Raw genomic sequence first — 21,941 nt, forward strand, 5'->3', positions numbered from 1 at the left:
ACCAAACAAAATATATACCAGACTATAAAAAGATCACATTTTAGAACGGTTAAAGTAAGAATAGAAAAATACCACAAATAAGCCGAATCATTACTGCAAATAAATTACTCTAAACAAGCATATTTCAATGTCACTTTTCAGGTATCAAAAAAAAAAATACATTACAATAAAATTTTGTTATTTCTAGTCGAACTTGGCCATAGACTAGTGCAGGAAAATATCTAGCTGGTCACAAAAGTCGTGTTTGAACCAAATTGATCAGAAAAAGTACTATCTACAAAAACATTTGATTTTTTCAATAAAACAAAACAAAATTGATTAAACAATTGTTAAGAAGAAACATACTACAACTCATTCTACAATGTATTGACTAAAGTTGTCTTTTGCCCCGTATTTTAATTTTCTCCTACAACAGATTGTAATTCCATCCTTTAAATTATTTTAATTTTTAATATACTGAGTTATCACTTTGGTGATGTTTTTTTAGATCTATGATGTAAACCACAGTTACACAGAAACCCTACAAATACCGGTGACGCTTGATTAAATACCTAGTGATGTATTTATCAAGGCCTTATTAGAAGTTTTAATCAATTATTTGTAACTCTTGGAATTTCATGAAGCTTTATTTTTATTTTGTATGTAGTTTCCTCTCAGATTTGTTTTCTTGTACAATCCTAGAACATTTGTGTTACAATTATTACATTTAACACTGGCCCAAACGAGGTCGTTATAACTTATTCGTACGTCATCAAGCTTTGTTAGATCGTAGATGCTATGTAATTGATTTCATAAAATATGAACTACTAAAAAGGTTCCGTCAAATTTTTTTTATTAAACAAGTAACTTTGATTTTGTTTTCGTTGTTGTAAATAAAAATACTGATAGAAGTATTTCTCGTATGTAATCATGAATAAATACAACAATAATTAACAGTAAAATGAATACCATTCGTTTTTCAGCTGATTTTTCATAAATCACACCTTGCAATTTTTTTTGTTTTGATTATTTTAAACACACACATCCATATTTGCATTAACGATTTATTTATGAAAAATGGACACCAATTAAAAAAAAAGAAAAAATTGTTTTATCATTAGATAGATTAAAAAAATAAGTTCCGATGATGTAAATACTGCATTGAAAGGAGAAGAAGAAATACAAGATTTAGTACGGGAATTAAATGGCATCTTTCAAATGGAACAGAGAGAGAGCATATTTTATATCGGCAACAGCGCTACGGTACGTCAAGAAGCAAATATTGCAGGATTTCTGCAAAATATTCTAGGATGTAGAAAAAATTTAATAAGACAAATAAAAGAAAAGTGGCTGGAATACAACAAACCAGCATATATGTGTCTGATAGATTTGAAGAAAGCGTTTGATAGAGTGAGAATTCGGGACGCGATACATTTATTATATGAAAAGGGAATATCACTGGATTTAGTAAAAACCATTGAGAATATATAATAAAGATAACATAGCTATGGTAAGATGTAAAGGAAAACTATCGCAACCTATCAAATATGAGACTGGCATTACACAAGGAGATTCGCTGAGCCCATTAATATTTAATCTGATAATGGATGAAATCATAAAGAAAGTTAAAAAAAAAGAAGAGGATATAGAATGGGAGAAAAGGAAATAAGGATAATATGCTACGCAGACGATGCCATAATAACAGCCGAAAATGAAGATGACCTACAAAGATTAATTAAAGAATTCGAAGATACGGCGCTCATATACAACATGGAGATCTCAACAGAGAAACCTAAAGCGATAGTGATATCAGCCGAACCGAGAAGATGTAAACTAGTCGTAAATAACAAAATAATAGAACAAGTGATGGAAACTGAATACTTGGGAATAAAACTGTCAAGCTACGGAAAAGTGGAAGAAGTACAAAAACAAATGAACGTGGCAAACAGAGCAGCAGGATGTCTCAACAACACAATCTGGAGAAACAAATACCTCACAACGGAAACGAAAACCAGGATATATAAATCAGCAATAAGATCGATAATGACGTACACAGCGGAAACAAGAGCAAGAGACAGAGTAAGACAGAGTAAAAAGTGAGGAAATACGAGCGAGATGTGGTATAGAGGAAATAAACGCGTGGACCAAAAGAAGAAAAGTGGAATGGAATCAACACATTGAAAGAATGACAGAAAATAGAATAGTATGAATAGCAAGAGACAAATCGCCAAATGCAAGAAGATCATTGGGACGAACGAGGAAAAGATGGTCAGACAACGTCAATTGAGGCTAAAAACCGAAGTAAAACAGGCATTTTGCCTATTTATAAAGTAGGAAGAAGAAGAAGAAGCATCCTAGAAATTCCGCCGAGTTTTGTTGCTCTGTTAAACTTCAAATGACAACTAACGACGAATAAAATGATTTAACAGCGACTAGTTGTGTCGACCTCACCCTAAATGATATTTTTCAGTGGGAATATCTCGACAAAAATATTCATAACAGTTCATTGATCATTACCCAAATTGTGGGATCGATAGCGCCGGTTATGCTGAAAAAAATGAAATGCCGTTTTATTTTGGGATTTGTAAGTCTACAAGATTTTTAAATATGAAGTTGGGTAGTTAGAACTTTCATTAATATGGGTACATATATGTCCCAGCGTTTTTCAAAAAATCTGCTGGCATTTGTTTTCAACGATTTTACCATAAAATCTAAACGGGATTCTAGTGTCCCAGTAGTAATTTATACCGGGTCGTATTTATCCCATTCGTATTGTTTGGTTGCAGACTATGGCACGAAGAAAAACGTTATGCTGCCTAAGAGTCTGATTATGTACCTGGTGACGATTCTGCCTCAGATTCTGATGAAATACCTGAGAATACTCCTGACCTTGTAAATGTAAACATCACTGCATCCGACAAAGTTCTGATAACGCGAAAATATCTGAAGATGAATCTGAAAGGAATGAATTGACTGCACAAAGGAATATACCAAATACAAACTTTTGTCAAAAAAAAAAATTATTACCCAGAGAAATGGGATAACAATACTAAATATTGATAAAGGTTGTCGTCCTGTTGATATTTTTCTAAAATACTACTACTACTACTACTTCCGCGTAGTTTATTTATGCATATTGCTTCCTGTATAAACCAAAGCACTTCCAAAAAACAGAAATATAAAATTAAACACGAAAAAAACAGATATTTACGAAATGATGACAGTGATTGGTTGTACTTAGGTTATGTGTTACAATAAAGTACCATCTATCTCACACTACTGCTCACAAAACGAATCACTTTCGAATTCCCTCATAAAAAAAGCTATTTCAAGAGATCGCTATTTATTCCTGCTAAGTCCCACTACTATAATAATCCTGAAAGAAAGATCTGCCCTGAAGCAGTATCTTCCTATAAAGCCAGTAAAAATAGGTATAAAAATGTGACGTGGTGATGTAACGAAGTGATATATATATATATATATATATATATATATATATATATATATATATATATATATATATATATATATATATATATATATATATACGATTTCAATATTTACTCGGGAAAAGAATCCACACCATCTACTGGAACTCTAGGCGAAAGAGTTGTTGAAATTCTAGCCAACACCATACGGTCACCAGATGTGTGTCTATGTTTTGATAGATTTTTCACTTCGTTCAACCTACTAAACACCCTAATTTTTCCATGTTTAGGAACCGATATGGCCAATCGGGTGAACGTAGAAAAATTTGAAAGTAACAAAATGTTAAGGGGTGAAATGGAGTTTTTAGTTTCATCCGAAGGAATTTTAGTGACTAGAATATCTAATCGGACTGGAAGAATATCTAATCGACAGAAATAGATGATCAACGTTGGAGACCATTTGCCACAACAAATACCTACTAGAAGGTGCTTTATATGATCACAAAATAAATCAGAAACTCGAACTACGACTATGTGTACAGCGTGCAATGTGCCTCTATGCAAAAATTGTTTTTTACCAGATAATTCATAAGAAGTAATGTTTTTTTTGTGTAATACACCTTTTATTCAGTGGGAACGCAAGGGAACGGCGTTCCCTTACCTCCCAAGAGTGCCGGAACGCAAGGGAACGCTTTTAAAACTACAAGTTTTAGTTCAAAAAAATTGTAGGTAGGATCAATATTATGCTATGCTTTGTTTGCGAGTGACTCGTACGTAAGCAGATAGTAAGCGCCCGTACAAGCAGTTGTGACTTGTGAGCTGTGCTGTGATGAGTCTTGCACGGAATCAGGCAGGAGGAAGGTGACGGCGAGTCATCCTAGTTCGCGCCTGCGCGGCTGCGCCTCTCAATAACAAAGCAATACCCACCCCACCCCCTTCCTTTCCCCCTCCATTCCTTCACCGCGCCACCGCCCCAGTGATCACAATTGTGTTGACCATGGACGTATAAATAAAGATGGACCGGTCTATTTACATATTTACTTGAAGTCATGAGATATTCACAGTCATAGGCACAAATCCCTAATTTGACGTTGTCATATTATGTAAAGGTTTACAGTTATAATTTTCAAAAGTTTTCCTGGGTGAGGGCCCCCCTCCTTCCTGGGGTGTATTCCATACCCACCGGTCTGAGCTTCCCGCTTTAAGAGTTCCCACACCTAAAATTTTAGAAATTAAGCACTGCTTTTATTTTGAATATAAGTTTGTTCCTTGACTGATGGGACATATATGTCCCATGTCCTTTCTAAGGATATCAGGACACACAACAATGTAAAAAAAACTCAACCGCTTTGTTTTATTTAGTTACAATGAAATCAGTAATGAAAGGGTTAAAGGAACCATCTAATAAAACAGCTTTTTCGCGAATCATAGTTTTCAATTTGTCAAAAAAGTTCCTCATTTATTACAATTTTTTATATTTTCTTCATATCTTTTGGCAAATTAAAGCTAAGTATAAAATATACATGTATAGGACGAATTTTTCATAGTTGAGTACTGATACCACATCAGTGACCTTGATAAAGCGGTACGTAAGAATTTATTTAACGGGCAGTGTGTCTAGATCTATTTGCTGCATATTAATTTTTTTAGTTTCCCCATGCAACTCTACATAATAGGTATGTATATATTTGAACTGTATTAAATTGTTTCTTAAACATTGTTTAATCAAAACTGTCCGTATTTTTGTAAAACAAATTATCAAACGAATAAAATCTGATACACTTTTTGATTAAAGCAAAATTCAACAAGGGAAAATCTGTAACCTTAAAAACGCGCATCATTAAGTACTCAAGTAATTGTTAAAATTATTTACAGGTGTTTTTCTCACTAAAAATAATTAAATCTAATCATAGAAAATCTTGATTTTTCCAATATACAGAGCTAACCAAAGATAGTAATCAAAAAGTAGTAATGTGTTTTAAATTTATTTAACTCTTTGCCAGAAAAGTAAGAGCATGAAACATCCAAGCTCAATATTATTATACAGTATTGCCCAAAATAAACAGTACTGAATGAAACTGAAAATAGATGTCTCTTTGAATGATGAGCTGAGTGCATTTTCGTATGTGATTCACGTACATCAACAATTACATTCCAGGGATTATTACAGTAGAGTGAAATATTGTGCCAAATCGATTTCTGGGCTTTACCAGACCAGATGAAGTTCAAGAAGTTCCTTTACATAGCGCAAAAGTGAGTGTCTGGTGTGCAGTTTCGGGACACGGAATCATTGGCCCATACTTTATCGAAGAAAATAGTAGGCAAGTCACACTTAATCAAAAGAGGTACATACAAATTTTAACACGCTTTATCCCTGATCTACGTCAATTTTATCGTGCACGTAATTTGGCATTTCGAGACCAATTTTTCCAGCAGTAGTTCAGGAAATGAAGCTCGAAAAAAGTTAAAACCTCACAATTTTTTCGTCCTACATGGATTGAGTTGAAATTTTAACAGAAGGTAGGTGATAGCCCAAGGATCAAAATCTATATCGAATCGAAGTGCGCTGAAGGGTTTTAGGGGTGAAAACTACCCCTAATGTTCAAAAATTATAAAATAACATATTAAACCTGAATATGGGTAAGATTTGGTTTGAATTAGTTAAATAATGATTATTTTATAATTTTGAATAGAGTTCCATCATATTTCAACCCTTAAAAAGCAACCCTTGTTAGAGATTAATGTAAAAAAATTACTAATTCTAAAAAAATGATTTCGCCTTGGATCGATTTGGATAAAAATTTGGATTTAAGCTCAACTCACCCTCTGCTTTATAATTTATGTCATGCTGATGAACCCTGATTGTTCTTAGGGGTGAAAACTACCCCCAATTTTCAAAAATTGTAAAATAACATTACAAATCTTAAGATGAGTGAAATTTGGTTTGGATTAGTTAAATAGTGATTTTTTTATACTTTAAAATACAATTTCATAAATTTTCAACCCTTAAAAATCAATTGTTATGAGTGCTATAGGTGAAAACAATTTTTTGCCAAAATTTTGCAACTTTTCAACTTTTGAAAATCACCCTTTACAACATTGCGGTTTTGTAGATTATTATGCTCCGAAATGTACTGTACTATACTAATGGAATTTTCCGGAAAAAAAAATTATTTGGTTGTTTTAACGTATTTCCTTCATTTTTAACGATAGAGTGTTTCTTCAAAAACGATTTTGTAGAGGTTTTTAAGAGCTACAAGGATCTGTGAATTAAATCTTTTTGGAATCCTTGGTTTTTAAATGGGGTGAGTTTAAAGGGCTCGAAAAAGATGGTGCTTGATCGTAAATCGATGCTTTAAACGGCTATATCCCGCCAAATATTCATTGTACAACAAATCTAAATAAAGGAAAATTTTAGTCATTAAAAAAGCTACAATTTAGTACATTTTTATTTTATTCATATATTCAGTATTTTCGGGGATATTTAAAAAAAGAAGGGTAAAAAATATGAAATTGTAAATCGTTTCTCGCTTTAAGCTGTACTTTTTCTAAAACTAAGCACTTTAAATGGGTCAAACTTTTTGGACGTATTAACAATACATGTACAAAGAGAATTGCAGAAGGGTGAAGATCAATTTTAATTATGGGGGTGGTTAGGGGGTTGTTTCGATTTGCATCGATTTTTTCATAAAAAAAATGAGGTATTGACCTTATTTTCATCATAACTCACTCAATTTTTGAGCTAGAGTCTATTTTTTATGATAGGTCTATTTATGCTCTTTAAAAAAGGTTCTATGAGTTTTCTTCCAAAAATACATCATTTTCCCGATATTTGACTTTGAATCTTTCAAATTTGGCATTTGAAGAAAACCGCTGAACATCGATAGGCCGTATTTCGGTTCCTATTATATCGCAAAAACATTTTAAAAAATGAATTGTATTTGTCTTTTTAAAAGCTACAAATTTGTTCTCTACAATTTTTTTGATAAAATGCACCATTTTCGAGTTATTCGCGAAAAATCGATTAAAAACGTCGATTTTTTCGTCTAAAAGTTGTTACTTTCAATCGCGAATAACTTGAAAAATATCAGTTTTACAAAAAAAATGTATAAAACATTTTTTTTTTCACATTTACGATCAAAAAACGAAAACTGCAATACTTGGGACACATTACAAGAGGCGAAAGATATGAACTGCTTCGAATAATTATGCAAGAGAAAATAGCAGGAAAAAGGTACATAGGAAGAAGACGAAACTCCTGGCTAAAGAATCTACGGGAATGGTATAGCTGTAGCAGAAACGAATTGTTTCGGTCAGCAGTTTCGAAAATACGTATAGCCCTGATGATCGCCAACCTTCGGAACGAAGATGGCACTTGAAGAAGAAGAAGAAAATTTTTTGTTTAGAATCACTTTTTTAATCGAAACCTGTGGTTAAAACGTAAAAAAAATTTTTCACCCCCGAGATGGGGTGGCAACCACCCCCAAGACTTTGGCGCACTTTGGTTCGATATAGATTTTGATCCTTAGGCTGTTACCTACCTTCTGTTAAAATTTCAAGTCAATCCACGCAGGACGAAAAAATTGCGAGGTGAAATGCTTCATTTCCTGGACTACAGGATGAGGCAACTTGCCATACTGCTGTCGCAGTTCGTCAATTTCTTCAGGGACATTTTCCAAACAAATTCGTTTCACGATTTACTGACTTCCCCTATCCTGCACATTCTTCAGACGCATACATTTGGGGCATGGCTAAAACTGCCGTCTTTAAACGTACACCACAAACCATCAATGAGTTAAAGGATGCCGTCAGAGCCTTCTTCGCGGACTTGAGACAACCTTTATTCCATAACATTACGAAAAATCTGGCATATCGGTATGAAGTCTGTCTTAAAAGAGACAGACTCATTTAGAACATGTTATAAAGTGTCAATAATATGTATTTTTTTAAACAATAAAATAATTACAAGTTCAGTACTGTTTATTTTGGGCTATACTGTATTATCATCCTTAGCCCATATTTGCTTTACCGATTACTAAAAGGCTTTTGACAATGTAAGACATTATTTGTTACGGCACATTGCTCTGGATGAAAAAGAAGATTCAACAGTTGTATTGGAATCAAAAGACAATAAGGATTACCAACGGTCTATATTCAGAACAAGTAGAAATAAGGGAGTGAGGGAGGGCTGCATCTTCTGATCTTTACCATTTATGTAGAAAAGATTTTTCACATTGCACAGCAGAATGAAAAAGATATCAAAATAAATGGAATTCTTATAAATAATTTGCGATATGCTGATGATATAGCTGGCGTAGCAGATAACATAGAAGCATTGCAAGAGATAGTAAATAATATCAATATAATGAGAGGGGAATATGGTCTCAACATTAACATCACAAAACCGAAATTAATGATAATCAGCAGACAATCCCATATGTAAACACAATGAATCGTCTACGTTGATAATAGGTGGGTTAAGTCGATTAAGTAACTTTCTTATCTGATATCATACAGTTATCATGTCAATTATTAATAGGTAACGGAATTTACTGTCAGCTTCTGTCGTTACACAGTAATTAGTCTCACTAATAATACAAAAATTTATTATTTACAACCAAAACAAATGCAGTATGCATACAGTAAATTGCAGATTGAATCTGCTAGTAACAAAATTTTTAAAACACTAACACCTTTCGATTTTCAAGTTGATTTACTCTGTATACGAAAGTCTATAATAAAAATAGACTTAAAACTTTAATATAAATATAAATATTCAACAAGATGGGATTTCCCTTAGATTGCTTCAGCCATATTTTATCCGTCAATCCCAAATGTTTTCGGGAAAGCTATTAACTTCTGTTTCATCCTGGACAGGATTGCCATCGATCATGTAAGACAGACGAACTTTAATTCTTAACGCAGCCTATAACATAAATTTTAGAAATTAATAAACGTGTAATGGTATAGAATTAAAAATAATGAATTTAAAGACATTTTGGAAATTTTTTAGTGTGATAATTAATTATTTATTGTACAAGACGATAAAATTGTAGTTTATTTTCGAGAGCGTTTTTTAGCGTCGAGACGTCAGTCGAGACGCTAATTATGCCTGAGAAGATAATGCGATTTTATCGTCGTGTGCAATACAACATTTTTTTCTATAGCAAGACTTCAAGTTCAGGTGAAAAATAGAATTTCAAAGAAAATTGTAATTTTTAGCACAGAAATCGCAATTGTGTTGCTCCGTTGCTAGGGATATGAATTACTCTGTCAACAAATGTCAAACAAATGTTACGTTTTGGTTTTTGCGGAGAATATTGTTGCGTTTTGTGAACATACATACGAAGTGGACGGAACAAGTGAATAAATACGAAATGGACGGAAAAGAATTGACACAAGAAAAGGAAAACCTGCCATCAGATGTAGAAAATGCAGGGTTGGAAGCAGAAAGTTTATTGTTGCCACAAAAATCTAGGATGATGTATGAGAAAGAATACCAGTCTTTTAAAAAATGGAAAAGCATTAGGAATATCAATGGCGTGGGTGAAAAAATACTTCTGGCGTATTTTTCTGAAAAGTCGAAGAAAGCGATGCCATCGTCATTATGGTCGTATTATTCGATGCTGAAGCGTACGTTGTTATTTAATGTGTTTGAATTTGTAAATTTTATTGAATAAAAAAAAGTTAAAACATTTTATCTACTCTTGTTGTTAAAGTGTCACTTTATCTACCCTTGCGGTTAAAGTGATACTTTATCTACTCAAAACAGTTGTTATAGCAACACTTAGCACACTAACATTAGCTATGGAAAAAAAATTATTTTTTACAAAGATGTATGGATCTATATGTGCTGCGATCTCATCATAAAGCTAATTTATTTCTATAAGATTTCCCGGTAAAAAAATTCCCAGTCAAAAATTCAACATTAACTTAAGCGGATCAATATACAGGGTGCGTTTTTAATGCGACATCGGTCAATAATTCCATTGTGGTACAAGATATCCAAAAAACTTATTTAAAAAAAATGTAAGCAATGATATTCTCCATATTAGGAAAATATGTGGAATTTTACAGGGTGATTAATAACTATGTGGTATAGCAAACATATAATTCTTTAAATGGGACACCCTGTATATGTTTTCATATTTACATTTCTCTCATAATTCTTGTTCTTTTAATATTGGGCTTTGCAATACTATACAGAGTATTTAACAAGTTATAACCATTTTTATTTCGAAACCCCTATTAAATCAACACCATGTATATAAAGAAGTAATGCATAAACAATTATTTATTTTATATGATAAAGTAAACGATGTATGGTTGTTTTTAAATTAAGTTTAATTGAAATTATTGACTACAATTTGTATACAGGGTGAACTACAAAACAAAATTACGATTTTCTCAATTTTTTTAAATGGATCACCCTGTATTTTATTTTTTAGAAATATTGTATTTATTATCATTTTTATATAGCATTCCCTATACGTAAACTCATTATTTTCCGAGATATTTTTAGTTTTCTTCAAATTTCCGGAATACATTCAATTTTTGTAAGTAGAAATAAGTATTGAGTATTGAGTGATAATATAATAAAATTATTTTTACTTACACTTACTTAGTTACTTTTTAATAAGTAACTAACAAAAAATATAAACCAAAATAATACGTAATGAATGTAACAATTCATGTGAAATTAAGGAAATAAGTCTAAAGTAAATGTTCAAAATGTCCACCTTCAACGTCTATATAAGATTGTAATCTACACACAACGCAAAAGTGTAGGGATATTTTTATAAATAGACGTATTTTGTTTATCTGTAATCAACTTAAAATACGAAATATAAATTTAAAATAAAGTATGGCCACCACGTTGGTTTATCACAGCTCTACATCTACTGTTCATGCTCCGAATCACATTGTTAATGTCTGCTTGAGGTAGTTGTGTCCATTGTTCTCTCAGAGCTCTTTTAATTGAAACTCATTGTATATATTGCCCATATGTGGAGTAATTCTTCGTTGGAGCATGTCCCATACATGCTCAATGGGATTCAAGTCCGGTGATTGTGCTGGCCACGGCAATACATCATTACCCTCGTTATCCAACCAGTTTGTTACAATATGCGCAACATCTGATCGAGCGTTATCATGCATAAAGTAAAAATTTTCTCCAACAGCAGCAGCAAACGGGCGCACAACAGGTTCAAGAATAGTGTCCAAATATTGCTGACTTGTGAGAAAGCAGCGTGGGAAAATGAGGTCAAATCTTCCGCCAATCATGATTCCGTTCATACTATTAATGTACCACCTTGACACCTGGTTAATCTTGCAGCGCGATTGTCTCTAGATAGAGGTGGACATCTCAGTGGTCGCCGACTACGAAGATCGGCTTCATGGAGACGATTCCTCACAGTACTACTGCTAATTGTTACATTATGTGCAAGCTGTAATTCATCAACCAGCTCGGGTGCTGTGATTGTTGGCTGCCTTCTGGCATTTAAAATTAAATATCGGTCTTGAACAACGGTTGTAGAGCGACCACGTCCTGGATATTGCTCGGCTGGACTCTCAGTGTCTCTAAACCGACGCCACAAACGACTTACCATGCTTTGGAAGACACCCAGCTGGTCAGCAACTTCAGTTTGTCGCATACCAGCTTGAAGGAGGCCCACGGCTCTATTCAACGTTAAATGTTGTCGTTGCACGGTAAAAAGACAATAACTTTAACTCACCTATTAAGCAAGGATGGTATAAAGTGACTAAAATTAAAAATAAACAAAATATAAAAATCTCGATCTTTTTGTCCCTTATAAAAAACATTCTAAAACACGTATATCAGTTTTACAATTTTTACAATTTTGTTATATTATCATTCAATACTTATTTCTAGTTACAAAAATTAAATGTATTTCCTAAATTTGAAGAAAACTAAAAATATTTCGGAAAGTAATGAGTTTAGGTATAGGAAATGCTATATAAAATTGAAAGAGTATCATAAATATTTCTAAAAAATAAAATACAGGGTGATCCATTAAAAAACCTGAGAAAATCATAATTTTGTTTTGTAGTTCACCCTGTATACAAATTTTTGCCAATGATTTCAATTAAACTTAATTTAAAAACTACAATGTATGGTTTACTTTATTATATAAAATAAATAATTTTTTTTTGCATTTCTTCTTTATATACATGGTGTTCGATTTCATAGGGATTTCGAAATAAAAATGGTCATAACTTGTTAAATACTCTGTATAGTAATGCAAAACTAAAGAATTATGAGAAGAATACAAATTTATGAGAAGAATCTAGAGTTGCGTCCAAGCTAGTTCTGCACTGCAAAATGCTCTAGCTGTTATTACTATGGCCAATTTAGTTTGCACGTATGTGAAGGGAAATAAACGTAAACTCTTCCTTTGGGTCCTAAGCCATCATTGCCTTTCGCTACTGATCCGGGTAGTTTTATGGAGCTTCTATAAAAGTTTCCTGGATACTTAGATCAGATGTTATGGTATGAGAATCCTCTTAGAAGGGCCACGGCCCAAATCCTCCTTAAATATAAGCTATTTCCTGAGTCCCATTACCATTCCAAACTTTCACACCTTCATCTACTCGGATTAAAGGATAAAACAATATGTCACCTAAAAGATGAAACGTCCTCACATGTACAATATCAGTGCCGAGCTTTGTCCTATAGAGATTGCACAATTCCTTAGATCAGCATTTATCCAGACAAACCAGATCAAGATGATTCTTTTGAGGAAGATTGCTACTTTCTGCGAGGTCAAAAGTATTTTCCTAGAACTGCGGCGAGGACTTCCTTAAATCTGGGAGGCCTTTATACAATTCTCATACGTACAACACTAGGCAATAACTGTGATATAGTCCTAAAGTACAGAAGTGATACAATGGATCCGCTTAGGTAGCCTAAATACCGTCCGTTAACGAAATCTACTCTAAAATGCAATTAAAATTCCTAATAAATTCAACAATACTGATATTTTACATTTTTTTAAACATAACCAATGGTGAAAGTACAATAAAATTAAATAACACGTTGTTACTTACCCTACTTGGATTAGTTACCCTAAAATCTTGTGTTACTTGGCCGTTAGGTGGCAACACCGTACCAGATGGTGAAAACATTTGTAACTGGAATGACTGAAATACACATATAAAATTTTAAACTTTGTTCTACGTTTAATGACATTTTGTAATATTAAAGGAACTAAATATGAGTATTTCATTTGCTAATAAATACATTATTTACCCCCCAACAAAAACTTTGAGCTCTTGTCCGATCAATTAAAGACAACATTCCAAATGAACAACACGAGGTTTATGAAATTCCTTGTGTAGACTGCCCCCGATCCTATATAGGCCAAACAAATCGTAAAATCCAAAATAGGATTTATGAACATTCTATTTCTGTTCGCAATTCCGACTCCATTTTAGCTCTAGGACAACACCATCTTCATATAGGCCACAAAATTGATTATGAAAACTCCAGAACCATAGCCCTCATCCGCAAAAAAAAGAAAATAAATTACTTACCCTAGGAACAGCTACTTGGAATATATAGTCAGTCATTGTGGATACTGTATAATTTGTCGTAGCGACATTTATAGATAAAGTGTTACTATCTGGTATTTTTTCTAGAGAAAATATTATTTTTAATCCATCTTTTTGATAGGCAGTTACTGTAGGCACATTCCCTTCTAAAAACAAAAATTTATACTATGAATAACATGATAAATATTTTGCCGCTGTACGCTAAATATATTTTTTTAAGTAATACCGCTAAATTACATAATAGAGTAAAGTAAATTTTTATTTGTATAAATTTTTAAACATAACTGGGCAAATAATCACAAATGACATCACAGATTAAAATATATTGACGTTACAACTTAAATATGCTGATCAGGAAGAAGGATAGGCCAGGCGCTCCGCCACAATAGAGGGCTCAATGTTAACTCTTCTTCTTCTAATGGCGCTACAATCCTTTGTGAGTCTTGCCAAGTGAGTCTCGGTACCAGTTTAGTCTTTGTGACTTTACAAATCTAACAATATCTGCGCTTGTATTAGTTCACCCAGCTCGTGGTTCATTTTAATTCTCCACGAACCATCGCTTCATTGGGTTGGTCCAAATATCTTCCTTAGTATTTTGCGCTCAAATATTCTCAGTTAATTTTCAACAGTGGTTGAGAGGGTCCACGTTTCACATCCATATGTGACCACGGGTCTACAGTTTTGTAGATTTTAAGCTTAGACTCGCGATTCAGTAACTTACTTTTCATTAAGTCTTTGTATGCATAAAAGCACTTATTACCGCTAAGAATCCGTGCTTGTATTTCTTGACTGATGTTGTTGTCATTTATTATTGAGCCTAGGTAGGGAAAAGTGGAGGCATATTTGTAGGTATGGTTGTCTACCTTCAGATTCTCATGTTCATTCAATTTTGTGCACTCCATATATTTTGTTTTGCTTTCATTTATATATAGACCAAACGTAGCAGCTTCTCGTTTCAGTTCTATAACTTTTTCGCTTAAAACCCTTTTGTTGCGGCTTATTATGGCAACATCATCCGCATATGCGCATATTTGCATTGATCTTGTATTAATACAGCCGTTTATATCCAGTTTTCTAACAACAGCTTCTAAAGTTAGATTAAAAAGTGTTGTTGATAAGGCATCACCTTGTCTAACTCCATTTTCAATATCAAAGGCCTGCGTCATATCTCCATTTATTCTCACCATATCTTTGGAACTCTCCAGAGTCATTCGTATAAGTTTAACGAACTTATTGGGTATCCCTAACATAGATAGTTGCTTTAACATCTTTTGTCGATCTACTCCATCGACTCGGCTCAATGTTAACTAGGTGTTGAAAAACCTTTCTTTTAAAAGCTCTATAGTGTGTTTCCTGATGAATGCCAGATGGTAGACTATCATAAAATTTAACACAATTTAGTGAAGTGGCAAATTCAAATTAAGGCTTCTTGTATTATATTCATGATTGGGAAGCAGGTATTGTTCTGAAGCTATTTTCTTGTGGCATTTTAAATTAATTACTAATTAAATGGGAATAAGCCACAATTAAAGGTTAAAGTAAGTTTATTGACGTTTCAATTTCCACTTCGGAAATCGTTCTCAAAATACAAACATTAGTAAATTAAACAATTTTTTTTTTAGGTGATAAACAAAATAAACTTTTTGAAAAGGAACTTAATACATTTAAATACATAGATGGCTGAAAAAGTGAGTATATTGAGTAATTTGAAGAGGCCTCTACAGGATTCTCCTGCCTTTAGTCCTAAGATCACCCGGACTGCCTTTTTTTGGACTATAAAGACAGTTAAGCTATCTACTGCAGCAACCCAGAAAAGTACTCCATATCGCATAACAGAATAAGGCCCCAAGACACTCCCTTGTGGTATGAGTAAACCTTACATCCCCTTTTCTCCAAACATACCTTTTGCGACCCATCTGTGAGAAATGATTTTGTCCATTTTAATTCCAGTCCCTGTATTCCATAAAGATGTAATTTTTGTAATAAAAGAACATGATCTTCTTCTTCCTTTGCCCTATCCGTTTCGGACGTTGGCTATTAACAAGGCTATTTTGACTTTGTTTACGGCACCTCTGAACAGTTCGGTCGATGTTAGTCCGAACCATTGTCGCAGGTTATGCATCCATGAGTGTCGTCTTCTTCCCGGTCCCCTCCTACTGTCGATTTTTCCTTGGACTATTAACTGTAGCAGCCGGTACTTAGTATGCCTCATGACATGTCCGAAGTACTCAAGCTTCCGTTTCTTTACGGTGAAGATTATTTCTTTGCTTTTGCCTATTCTCCGCATTACTTCCACGTTAGTGATGTGGTCTGTCCAGGATATCCGAAGAATACGGCGATATATCCACAGCTCAAAGGATTCTAGTTTCTTCAGGGTGGCTTCCGTTGTGGTCCATGCCTCTGCTCCATAGAACAAGACCGGGAAGACATAACACTTGACCAGTCTTAATTTTAGTTCCATTGAGCTTTTGCTTGTGAACCACTTTTTCATATTGTTGAACGCGTTTCGAGCTTTTTCAATTCGTGATCTTATTTCTGTTGACTGGTCCCATTTTGTGTTGACTGTGGTTCCAATGTATGTGTATATCTCCACTTGTTCTATTTTTCGGTTGATCTAGGCTATCGAAAGCCTTAGATATGTCCAAAAAAGCACCTAGAGTTTTCATCTTTGCCTCTAGTTTTTCTAAAATTTTTTATATAAAATCATAGGTAGCTGTCTCAACAGAAATCCCTGCGAGAAAACCATGCTGTTGTGAAATACTAAATAAGTTGTTTGTGATAAAAACAGTTTTGTAGCCTGAAATATATTGCTTTTTCGAATATTTTTGAGAATGATGGAAGAAGGCTTATTGGTCTATAGTTCTCCATCTTAGTAACATCACCTTTTTTATTTAGTGGCCTGACAATTGCCACTAAATGTTTTAAACTTTGAGGAGATTTACATTGCCTGAAAGAAGAGACGTTTGACAAGGTCAAACATGATAAACTCATGGAAATGCTCAGGAAGATGCATATTGATGGCAAGGATCTGCGCATAATAACCAGTCTTTATTGGAACCAAAGTACTGAGATAAAGATGGGCAACTTACACAGTGGGAAGATAGATATTAAAAAGGGTGTACGACAGGGATGCGTCCTCTCGCCGCTCCTGTTCAATATATACTCTGAACAAATCTTCAGAGAAGCACTGAGAGAAGTTTCGGAGGGTATCAAAGTAAACGGAGAGGTAATCAATAATATTAGATATGCTGACGACACAGTTATTATCGCAAATGACTGCAACGAGCTTCAAAGACTCATGCAAAGCATACACACAGCAAGTCAAGAATATGGTTTAGAACTCAATACAACCAAAACTAAATGCATGCTCATCAGCAGAACACAACAACCTCCGATGCAATTGACATTAAACAACCGAAAAATAGAACAAGTGGAGACATACACATACCTTGGAACCACAGTCAACACAAAATGGGACCAGTCAACAGAAATAAGATCACGAATTGAAAAAGCGCGAAACGCGTTCAACAGTATGAAAAAGTGGTTCACAAGCAAAATCTCAATGGAACTAAAATTAAGACTGGTCAATTGTTATGTCTTCCCGGTCTTGTTCTATGGAGCAGAGGCATGGACCACAACGGAAGCCACCCTGAAGAAACTAGAATCCTTTGAGCTGTGGATATATCGCCGTATTCTTCGGATATCCTGGACAGACCACATCACTAACGTGGAAGTAATGCAGAGAATAGGCAAAAGCAAAGAAATAATCTTCACCGTAAAGAAACGGAAGTTTGAGTACTTCGGACATGTCATGAGGCACACTAAGTACCGGCTGCTACAGTTAATAGTCCAAGGAAGAATCGACAGTAGGAGGGGACCGGGAAGAAGACGACACTCATGGATGCATAACCTGCGACAATGGTTCGGACTAACATCGACCGAACTGTTCAGAGGTGCCGTAAACAAAGTCAAAATAGCCTTGTTAATAGCCAACGTCCGAAACGGATAGGGCAAAGGAAGAAGAAGAAGAAAGAAGAGAATATAAAAGAAAGAGGAAGAGAAATCTCTGATGAAACATATTTAATTAAGTTGGTTGATATTTGATATGACACCATAATGGTAGTTTCGTGAAGATTTCAGACTCCCCTCTATAAAAACGAAAAACAAAAGAGTATAGTGATAGTTGCCACAGTTAAATATTTAAAAAAAAAAGTTTTGAAAAAATTTTAACTACGCTATGGGACAGATGTTGAACCGGTCCCGAAGTAAAACTGAATCCCTAGGGAAGAAATCCCCAGACGAGAAATTAAAGCCAACAAGGAATGTTCAATCACAAATTAACCCCTTAATTTGTAATCTCACATTATTCTTAACTTCTTAATCTATTATAGTTTCACCGTGTATAAGTGACATTGTAAAACCACTTCGTATATTTTAATAATTAGTTCATTTACCTACAACTAAATAAATTGCCGAATAATATATTTTCTAATTGAAAATGAACTTAACCTCGATGCTTAGGTATGAAATATTTGTGAGATTATAAATTGGGGATTTGAGTTCATTTGAGTACAGTCAATCATAAGTAGTTACCTAACGAACATCATATTGTGTAATTACCAGTAGCTGTCAATAAATCAACACTTTTACTCCACAACTTCAAATTTATTAAACCTATTATCGTCGACCGACAAGAAGCGGACAAAGGGGCATTTACAAACAGATTCGAACCTCAAATCCAAGTTCGAAACTTTCCAAGTAACGTAAAAGAAAATTCTTCTCCAAAGTTGAACCTAGTATCTAGTTGGTCGACGAAAAATAGTCACAAATTCTTTCAAAACTTACAAAAGGGATCTTCTTAAATAAAAATAACACAGCAAAAACTTAAATAAATCCAAATTCTAACCCTAACTTTAATTACGCTAATTTCAAAAATCGAAACATAAAAAAATGTAAAAAGTAATTCTCAATATAATCAATAGTGGTTTATTGTGATCTATAAATCCTGTCTCCTAGAGGCCGATATTAGCTATAATTATAAACCGCACTTACCTGTACTTGTATTACTATCACCGAACAGATCTCCCGATAAGAAATTCGAATTCTGATTACTAATTAATACATTGCTATTATTATTCTCCATTATCAGACCCATATTGTTGCCACCTGTATCCGTTGTTGGTGTAGATGAAATGGGACCGAGGCCTAATAAGTCTAAGAGATCCTGGTTGTTGGTATTTGAAAGAGACGTGGTTATAGGCTGCGAATTCGGCTTTATTATATCTAGATCTGTTCCGCTGTCTCCTCCTAACAGGTCCAATAAGGCATTCTAAAATTGAATTTAAAATTTAATATATTTTATACACAAAAAAACGGGTGTGGCAGTCCAGTGGGACTGCCGGTGGAAGTCACACTTCTATACACGCATTCGCGTGTACAATTTTATTTGGGAGTCAATCTGCACAATCATTACATATGTAATTCTATAGGTAAGACATAGCAGAAAGAGAAACAAAATTAATAACGGCTTACTAACAATGAAGGATTGAATCAATATTTTGATGAAAATGTATATTTTTATTTTCATATATGTATGAAAGGAGTTGAATGCAAAAATTTTTTTACACATACTCTGCAGTAAATTCATTGTTTATTTTGTTATTAATATAATATATTAATATAATAATACAATACAAATTAAACTGCAATATTCATAAGTATTTAAAAATGACAATAATATACATAAAAAAATACACTATAATACAGTGCAACATAATTCCATATAATAATACAATACAAATTAAAATTCAATATCCATAAGCATTTAAAAATGACAATAATGTAATAATATTAATAAAAAAGTCCTCCCCGACTGGGAATCGAACCCCGGTCTCCCGCGTGACAGGCGGGGATACTGACTACTATACTACCGAGGACATGACACAAAGATATTTCAAAATTGACAGTTCTGGATCATACAGTGATTTATTGAGATTATTATTTTGAAATACAAAAGACTAATATAATTATGAACATTTAATAAATAATACAAAACATATCACATAAATAATAATATTAATAAATATTTTATTATATGTATAATATTATAGGTATATATATCTTTATATGATATATATAATATTAAATTATATATACAAAAGGAACATTTTTATATTCGAGAGAGGAAGAGAGAGAAAATATATCTTCTGTCTCTCTCTTACTCATTATCTTACATATGTAATGGTTTTACAGATTCACTCTCATACAAATTTCCAACGTGGAGCGCGCGTATAGAAGTATAACTTCAAAAATAACAGGTATGGATAATTCTAAAACAATGATAACAATGTAAACACTTGTTTGACCAATCAACGTACATTTCTATGGAGAAATATTTTAACATGTGTATCTGTAAACTAATTTTGATGAGTCTATGGAATATTCCTGATAAAAAGTAAAAATACGACTATGGAGTTTAAACAAGAAAATTATTTTTTCGTATATTTTTCCACATAGTCTATTGATACACTTAATAGATTTTTTCCAACTTTTACTGTACCATTACAGATAGTTTATACCGATCCTCAATACCTCTGCTTCTTCCTCAGTAGTGTATACTATTCCATTTTCTTCGTGTAGTGGAGGAATTGGCTTTCTATCGTTTCTAAGTATTCTTCGGAGCCTCCAAATATTTTACATATTTGGGCCTTGTTGCACCATGTCTCTAATATGGATTTCCCAGCTTTCACTACTGTGTTCTTGTAGTACTGTTTTGACCTCTCTGTTCAGTCTATTTGCTGTGTTTTTATCTGCTTGGTTTCTTGTCCTTCTTGCTGTCTGCTTTGCTCTGTTCTTTTTCCTTACCAAATCCTTTATTTCTTGTGGTATGTATTTAAATCTTCCCGTGCGTATTTCTACTTCCTCTTCCGTAGTGCTGTTTCTGAGTGCTTGTTGGATGATGTTTTCTAACTCTAGGACTCTATCCTCTATGTCTCGTGGGTTGTCTATCACAGGAACTATATTTATTCCAGTTTTCACTAGTCTTGAAGTTTGTCCACTTTGTTTTCTTTTTCACTCTTTAGATTGTGCTTTCTTCTTCACAAGTTCCTAGTTCTAGTAGGATAGAGCTCTAGTCTTTTGTATATTCATTTAATGTTTGTAGTTCCGTTTCTAGTCCTAGGTTTCTAGCAACTACAATATCTGTGTGTGGGAAGTCCGTTTCCTGGATAATGTGTCGGGTCTATGGGGCTCATTGCGAAAACGTCGTTGTTGTTTTCTAAATATACATTTAGTAGTCTTCCGTTTCTATTCGCAGCTCTGTCCTTCCAGTTAGGGGATCTTGGGTTTAGGTCTCCTATTATAATTGAGGATCGGTACACACCGATAATTGTCGTTTTCGATTATTGTATTAATTATTTAATTTGGATGAATTTGCAAATCTGATCTTTTGAGTTTCTGATACAAACTTTTTAATTGTTACATTAAATTCATTTCTTCTTACCCTATCCAATTAGTGGATGTTGGCGACAATTTTGGCATACTTCTCTCGGTCTTGTGTGGCTCTAAAGAGTGCATGGGCATCGAGGTTTGTCCAATCCCTTATGCTTTTAAGCCATGAGTATTTCTTTCTTCCGATGCACGGTTTTCCTTCTATCTTCCCTTCCAGAATAAGCTTTAAGAACTGGTACTTGGAATTTCGAAATATATGACCCAGGTAAGCAGTTTTTCTTCTTTTTATTATTGGAAGCAATTCTCGTTTTCTGCCCATTCGATTTAATACTTCAACATTTGTTGTGTGATCTGTCCAGGGAATTTTAAGTAGTCTTCTAAATACCCACATTTCAAAGGCCTCCAATCGGTTAATCACATTGGCTTTTATGATCCAGGTTTCTACAGCATATAGCAGTATGGAGTAAATGTAACATTTTACAAAGCGATATCGAAGCGTTGAGTTAAGGCTGC

General features: G+C 33.7%; 1 protein-coding gene across 2 annotated transcripts in view; it reads right to left on the reverse strand.

Annotated features, from left to right (window-relative positions):
• Positions 1-4,368: 4,368 nt before the first annotated feature.
• Positions 4,369-21,941, reverse strand: part of AP-1gamma (adaptor protein complex 1, gamma subunit) — a 51,117-nt gene continuing 33,544 nt past the window's right edge. Inside the window, exons 13-16 of one of the 2 annotated variants that reach the window (XM_072533077.1) lie at positions 19,032-19,308; positions 13,962-14,125; positions 13,476-13,568; positions 4,369-9,333 (exon numbers count right to left, since the gene is read on the reverse strand). In XM_072533077.1, the coding sequence (XP_072389178.1) occupies positions 9,232-9,333; positions 13,476-13,568; positions 13,962-14,125; positions 19,032-19,308 (636 nt within the window). In that variant the 3' untranslated portion in view covers positions 4,369-9,231. The remainder of the gene's footprint in view (positions 9,334-13,475; positions 13,569-13,961; positions 14,126-19,031; positions 19,309-21,941) is intronic. The other variant, XM_072533078.1, reaches the window with a different exon arrangement.

The sequence above is a fragment of the Diabrotica undecimpunctata genome, chromosome 5 (assembly GCF_040954645.1).
Source record: "Diabrotica undecimpunctata isolate CICGRU chromosome 5, icDiaUnde3, whole genome shotgun sequence".
In the NCBI taxonomy this organism is placed as follows: Eukaryota; Metazoa; Arthropoda; class Insecta; order Coleoptera; family Chrysomelidae; genus Diabrotica; species Diabrotica undecimpunctata.